Raw genomic sequence first — 7,829 nt, 5'->3', positions numbered from 1 at the left:
TTCAAAATTACAAAGGAACAATAAATAAATTCCTATTGAGAAATAAAACCAACGTATAGGAAACTTGGAACAAAACTTGAACCAGTAAAGTAATCTAAGAAAGAACCGGTTAACCTAAAAATGAAGTCTATAAGCAAAAGATAATATAGGCTAAAAGAAACATAAACATATGATATGGCCACATTTTTACTATAAGATAGCCGATAATAAACTTCACATTGACCCAACCATATCCAAATATTATTCCCAATAGGATCTTATACGATTTGCCGAACAATAAACAATCACTTATAATTATGGATGTAATGAAAATGTTCTAAGAAGGCTTTTGATAAAGTTGTAACAACATACTTATAATTGGCTAAAAATAAACATAAGAACCGGTGATTTGTGGCCCTTTTGGTATAGTTTTGTACAATCAACTATTGTTCCTTTCAATTTTTGGCTGAAAATACAAATACAATATTAATTTAACACATGATTTAACCTAAGATCTAAATTAGTAAAAATTATAAAACAAAACTTTAAAAGGAAATAAAAATAATCGATGCACTGAGAAACATTATATTTAATATTTTAATCTACAGTCATAAAGTGAGTTTCCCTTTTACTTCTTCTTACTCCACATAAACAATCATCTAAAGGAGGCATAAGAAATTGTTCAAAAAATAAGACTACATTCTCTAAACCAAGAAAAAGAACAAAATTGGATTGTTTATAAAACTAAAAAGGCTCTACCATGATATGATTTGATTAGGTTAACCTTGAATTAAACTATATCTAACATAAATTCAGTGAGTAAAACCAAGTTGTCAATATCAATAAGCAACCACAACGTGTCAACCATATTTATATATAAGAAACAAATGTTTAAGAGCATCCTTAAGGAAATCTACTGAACACCAAGTACCGATATAACATATACCAAACCTCAATAGATATGGAAAGTTGGTAAAAATAGTGAAGTTATAATAGAAAGCCAAAGGAAGCTAATAAAGATACATGTGGAAAAGGAGATTTGTGATTTAACTTCCAAGAAAAAAATAGAAAGAACATTCAAACACATTATAAAGGATGCATGACCTCAAAATAACATCACGAAGACACATATAGGCCTCCACCACATATAGGCTTCCACAACAAACCTATCTAATAAGAACTCATATAATATAAGTGAAGTGATTAACTTCCCATCATATATTTTCATTGCAAAATAACTTTAACGTAATTAGCATACATTTTGTCATGACAACAGGACACATTTTAACAGTCAAAGTCCCTCCTTTTTCACATCGATCAAGCTGTAAAAAAACTAATAAAAAAACTCAACAACTAATTAAAATGGATATAAAAATTATACACTATGTATTAAAACACACAAACCAAGAACATTAGAAAGGGTTATAATCATTATATCCCAGAAATAACATTCTAATTCCACTTATTTATTTGTTATAGCATTTTACATTCACTTAAAATTGATAAATTCCAGTTGTACTTCAGGAAGTATTGCCCAAGAAAATTAAACCCACATCAACCCATCTTGGAGATGTGGGTAGTGCTTGGGTGTAGATATTTGTGTTATCTAATGATGACTGTACTACTATGGAAGACGTTAATGGAGACTACTTGGAGATGTGGGTAGCGCTTGGGTGTTGTCTTTTTAGAGATTACTATAATGATAATGCTATGAGACAGATGTTACTAGGCTATCATTGAAATGTGGAAATTGGAATCGATGCTGATTAATGGTAAACAAAAAAAAACAATTAAAAACTTGAGCAGTAAGTATACTGTGAATTCACATGTTTACAATCAGATACCAACAAAGCGTTGAATTGGATTTGAATCTGCTTTTTTTATCCGACACTTGCAAGTGACCTCCTTACTGTTCTTCCCCAATGCGGCAAAGTCAAGTCAACGCGTTTCAACACTCCAAATTCCACTACACACACACACACGAACCCATTTTCATGGCGTAAGTAATTTCACCTCAAAATCAGAATGTTTGTGGAGCAGGTAGCACAGCATTTCGTGGGCCCTCATCCATCTTATCTTACCCAACAGTTTTGCATATAAAAAGAGAAGTTCGATTTTTTATGATGAATAATACACTTCCCTTTGCCTGTTTTGGCATCTCCAGTCTAAAATCTTTGGGTAAAAAGTACAAAATTTGACCAGTTTTTGTGTTTTCAAAGGGTAATTCCGGTAAACTGTGAAAAAAAAAATACCCATCTTCTCTTTTTTTCATCTTTTTGTTGTGAAAATAAGTTCATAATCCACACCAGATGTATTAATAACACAGAGACATCTATCTGTGTGTGAAAACACCATTTCTGGTATATCTGATTTTTTTTTTTTTTATAAATTATGGGGTGAGCCCGTTTCTTTTTCCTTTTTATGTTTTTATTGAATCTTTTAAGGGGAAAATCCAAAACCCACATGATTTTGGTACAATTATATGTACATATATAAGGGTATTTATGGTATGATTTGTAAGAAATTTCAAATTTTACATGAACCCATTTCGTTTTTTATTCTATCTTTAAGGAAAAAAGATCCCATAAATCCACATCATTTTCTGCAAGCATATGCATACATATCTGTTTTTGTAGGAGCGTGTTCTTTCTTTCTGTTTCAAAAGGGTATTTCTGGTAAAATTATTTCATAAAAGTTTCAATATGGTGAATCATTTCCTTTTCAACTGTTCTTCCAGAAAACAAAAGGGTATTTCTGTAAGCATATGAATCTTCCAGGATACAAAAATCCAAAAAAAAATCCACATCCTTCTGATACAAAATACAGAAAGTATCTATTCTTTCTCTTTGAGAAGGGTACTTTAGTAATTCACCAAACGAGTTTCAAATTTCTAAGAAGAACCCATTTCCTTTTTTCACATTCTTATTAAATTTGACTAAAAAATCCACCCCATTTTGCTCAATTATATATGTATGTAAGCTTCATACTTTGAAATCTCTCATGGGATTCTCATCAAGGGTTAATGTTCTTCTCTTCCTTTTAGTAATCTTTCAGCAAAAATGGTTTGTGTTGGGCATTTCAAGGAGCAAGGTATGTTTTTTTTTTATGTTTAAATATATATTTGAAATGTCTGACTTTTTATTGTTGATTCCTTGACTATTGACTAATCAAATCAAGAATATTTTAATCCAATTTCAGGTTCATATTGTTTATATGGGACATAATACTCTCAATGAGCCAATGCTTCTTCAGGATACACACCATGGGATCCTCTCTCAAATACTTGGAAGGTTTGTTTATATAAATATTTTTATGTTATGTGTTGTTCTATTATACATTATTATTTTTAGATTATATGATATATCTGCTGCTGACTTTTGAAAGTCAAATGAACTGGTTTTTACCCAAAATGTAGAAATTCATTTGGGAGTTGGTGTTATATTACTTTATGAAATTGATATTAATGTAGCAAACGTTTGAAGTAGATATGAAAGAAAGGAATGCAAAAGATAGATTTATTTATTTATTATATATTTGTGGGATAGCAACTAGATCCCAAAATCATTTTAAAGGTTTTCTATACTAGTATCCATATAAACATGATTCAAATCCCATTAATTGTGGATATTAATTTAGAACTGAGTTGTTTGACCATAAAAATTCAAAACATATCTCATGTTTTACAAGTTAACCTAAAATCCAGCCAATTGTACAAAAAGGACATTAGTTTGACTTCATTTAATAATGCACATTCTAGTTATTTTTAATAATTTAGTATAAGATGTTTCAAAGAACGACTTAAGCGATAAAGTCAAGGAACTTAATGCTTACAAATTTGTTTCGTACTATTAATTAGACTCACGTGGGAGCCATATAATGAAAATAAAGAATGAAAAGAAATGGGCACAAGAGAACATAGCTTTACTATTTGTTATTGTTGATTTTTGATTTTTCTAGCAAAGAAGCTGCAAATAGATCAATTTTGTATAGCTACAAACATGGCTTTTCCGGCTTTGCTGCGGTATTAACCCCAACTCAGGCATCATTGGTTGCAGGTATCGATCCAAATACAAAGTAATTTTCACTGCTATAATTTTGAAGATTTTTCAAAAAAAAAAAAAATCATGTCCTAATAAAAACAATTGAAAGTACAATAATAGATTTTCCAAAATACGATGTCTTCGTAAAAATGCTATACGTATATTGCAATAATAGAAAGAAATGAAAGTAGGATGATAATACACAAATAAATGAAAGTTGAAAGTATGTATTGCATTTACCCATAAAACTTATATAAACAACTACTTTGTCCTTTCATTATGAGTTATTATAAAAGTACGTTACTATTTCTTTGATTTAATACAGATTTACCAGGAGTTGTACATGTGATTCCTAATAGAATTCTTAAGCTTCACACGACACGGAGTTGGGATTTTCTCGACATTAAGACTCGTTTGGTCAATGGTATACTCTCCAAAGGTCAATCGGGTGTTGGATCAATCATTGGTGTCTTTGATAGTGGTATGTTATACTTTGAATTAGAAGTTAGATCCAATCAATTCAAAAAAGTATTAACAACTAGAGGAATTTTTTGACATCAAAACTCAAAATTTACATCTTTTGAATGATGATTTGAGATTCTGTTTGACTTTTGTTGACCAGGGGTATGGCCGGAATCTATAAGCTACAACGATGCCGGAATGAAGCGGATTCCATCACGTTGGAAAGGCGTATGCGATGAAGGAGAACACTTCAATAAGTCCAACTGCAATAGGTTCGATCTTTCATTATCCAAGATAATGGGATAATTTTTAAAAAATAATAATAATAATAATAATAACATATTGATTTCATGTTCTTATTCAAGAATTCGATTCAAATTCTAACTAAGATCCAATGTTTCTAACAGAAAAATCATTGGTGCGCGTTGGTATATCAAGGGATACGAAGCTGAATTCGGAAAACTAGACACAAGCGACGGCTCAGAATTTCTATCGGCGCGTGACGCATACGGCCACGGCACACACACGTCCTCAACCGCCGCCGGAGCTCCGATAACGGACGCAAGTTTCTTTGGGCTAGCCCATGGGGTAGCCCGAGGTGGCTCACCGTCGTCTCAAATCGCCATATATAAGGTTTGTTGGGCAACCGGTGGTTGCAGCTCAGCCGATATCCTTGCCGCCTTTGACGACTCAATTCGCGACGGCGTGGACGTGATCTCGGCCTCTTTGGGTTCTACACCACCGTTTTCGACCTACGTTGATGACCCGTTGGCTATTGGATCGTTTCATGCGGTGGCGCGTGGGATAACTGTGGTTTGTTCTTGTGGGAATACCGGGCCGTATCCTCAAACGGTGGCTAACACCGCTCCATGGATTATAAGTGTAGCTGCTAGCACCATTGATAGAGCTTTTCCGACGTTGATTACACTTGGAAACAATCAAACTTTTGTGGTACGTGTTTTTCTGTTGAATTTGTGAAGAAGCATGTATTAGTCAAAGTGATTATCTGGAATGATCATCTGCAGGGTCAAGCTTTCGTTACAGTGAAAGATTTTCACAGGTTTTATCCTCTCGTGTATGGTGAAGATATTGTAGCTGATGATGCAGATGAGGAGGATGCAAGGTCTTATTCATAAATCATAATCTTTTAAAAGGTAAAGTTCAAATTTTTATTATTATTAATGTATATGAGTTTTTACAGAAGTTGTGAAGCGGGATCACTGAATGCGAGTTTAGCCGAAGGCGCAATCGTTCTATGCTTCCAATCCCGGACCAAAAGCTCCGCCGCTTTGACCGCCGGAAATGTGCAAGATGTCGGTGGCGTAGGGATCATATTTGTCCAGTATCCAACCAAAGATGTCACTTTGACTTTCGCAATCCCATGTGTTCAAATTGACTTTACCATTGGAACCTCTATAGTCACTTACATTGAATCAAACAGGTATAAAACAACTTTATTTTCTCCATGTCTTTCTTTATTAAGTCAAAAAGAAACAGATCGATTCATGCATCTTCTTTATAGTAATCCGGTTGTGAAGATCAGTGGCACAAGAACAGTCATCGGAAAACAAACATCGCCGGAAGTTGCATTCTTCTCAGCCAGAGGACCAAGTTCATTGTCTCCAACAGTACTCAAGGTTTCAGAAATTTTGACTTATATTTGACTTTTTTCAAATTTGGATTTTGAAATGTGATGATGGATTTGACAAAGTGTATGTTGCAGCCGGATATAGCTGCTCCGGGGGTTAATATATTGGCATCATGGTCTCCGGTTGCTTCTTCTTCATTAGTCAACGGTCAAACTAAAGTTTCATCACTCAACTTCAAAATAGAATCGGGGACTTCCATGGCCTGCCCGCATATCTCGGGCATCGTTGCTCTTCTCAAATCTTTATATCCAACATGGACTCCGGCAGCAATAAAGTCTGCCCTGGTCACCACAGGTCAAAACTAAAAACTCAATCTTCTTACATTCTTTTTTTTTTGTATTATTATTATTTACATATCGTGTCGTATGATATTACAGCCTCTATAGAGGATGAAAATGGTCAGCCTGCAATTGCAGAAGGGGCTCCACACAAGCAGGCTGACCCTTTCGACTATGGAGGGGGTCATGTGGACCCCAACAAAGCAATAAATCCCGGTCTCATATACAATATGACAACCAAAGATTATATCCATTTCCTTTGTGCCATGGGATACAATGACACCGCTGTTAGCTCATTAGCCAACTCGCACTCTCCTTGCCCTAAAAAAACCAACTTCCTAAAAAACCTTAATCTTCCATCAATCTCGATTCCCGAGTTACAAAAAACCACGACAGTATCAAGGATTGTGACGAATGTGGGCCCTACTGGTTCTCGTTATGTGGCACGTATTGAAGCCCCAGCTGGCACACGTGTTATGGTGGACCCATCGATCTTGTTCTTTAATTCTACGAATACTAGACTAAAGTTTAAAGTGACAATTTGTCCATTGGTGAAGGTGCAAGGGAGGTTTTCTTTTGGGAGTTTGTTGTGGGAAGATGGGGTTCATGTTGTGAGAACACCGTTGGTGGTTCGTGTTGTTGTTAAGAAATCGTATTCTCAGATATGATTTGTATGTTTTTGATATATTTTTTTTAATCGATCTTTTGTAGTATCTAAATAAAGAAGAGAAGGTCGATTTATTTGTGTACGGGAAGTAAATATACCACATCATGTGTAAGAAATGTTAGAATCACTTATTTGTGTGTTCGGTATATTCGGTTTCAAAAGTTTGGTTGTGATATAACAATGTATAAAAATACACAATGCAAATCAACATGTTAAGGTTTTATGCATATGTATGTGTGTGTGTTTAACATCCAAACACGTGAAATATGGCTCACAAAACCATTTATATAACATGTACAAAACATTGAACACATAATTCACATGTAGTTTAACATTTGTGGAAAATATCAATTTAGCATGCATCTGGTTTACAATGCAAGAGAAAACTCGCCTATTCTGATATTCTCTAGTGTCGATTTAGAGTAGAATCACAAAACATAATTGCTAAAATACCTAGACAATTACCAACGAACACATACTATTCGAATGATTTTCATAAATTTTAGTTAAGGTATTGTGAAATATGCAAGAAGTTTTATATGGACACTTATGTAATTAAGTTTTAAAGCTTGGGTAGTCCTTGTTGGGTCAAAATCAGATCCATTTTTGCGATTAAAAGACAATAGGAGTACAAAGTCTAAACGAGACTACGACCAAATTAGAAAACCGAATTAGAAGTTAGAAATAGGCCCTCTATAGTCAAAGACAACATTTATAGTAATGACGAAGACGAATCATAAAGGATTGTCGAGAG

The 7,829-nt window shown here is 34.0% G+C and overlaps 1 protein-coding gene across 2 annotated transcripts; it reads left to right on the top strand.

The window, feature by feature from the left end:
* Positions 1–2,001: 2,001 nt before the first annotated feature.
* Positions 2,002–7,279, top strand: LOC145042327 (subtilisin-like protease SBT3.9). Of its 2 annotated transcripts, XM_078990718.1 has the most exons (12): positions 2,002–2,019; positions 3,023–3,069; positions 3,178–3,269; positions 3,937–4,034; positions 4,345–4,500; positions 4,642–4,753; positions 4,889–5,432; positions 5,507–5,604; positions 5,683–5,922; positions 6,004–6,118; positions 6,205–6,424; positions 6,508–7,279. In XM_078990718.1, the coding sequence occupies exons 3-12, from the start codon at positions 3,193–3,195 to the stop codon at positions 7,074–7,076; spliced, it is 2,229 nt and encodes a 742-aa protein (XP_078846844.1). In that variant the 5' UTR covers positions 2,002–2,019; positions 3,023–3,069; positions 3,178–3,192; the 3' UTR covers positions 7,077–7,279. The 2 variants fall into 2 exon arrangements, with proteins under 2 accessions (XP_078846844.1, XP_078846843.1); XM_078990717.1 differs by lacking the exon at positions 2,002–2,019 and having other exon boundaries at positions 2,092–3,069.
* The last annotated feature ends 550 nt before the right edge of the window (positions 7,280–7,829 follow it).

This window comes from Lactuca saligna, chromosome 4 (assembly GCF_052625555.1).
Source record: "Lactuca saligna cultivar CGN05327 chromosome 4, ASM5262555v1, whole genome shotgun sequence".
Classification (NCBI taxonomy): Eukaryota; Viridiplantae; Streptophyta; class Magnoliopsida; order Asterales; family Asteraceae; genus Lactuca; species Lactuca saligna.
The sequence above is the reverse complement of the archived record's forward strand: the minus strand, read 5'-3'. Positions and strand labels throughout refer to the sequence as shown.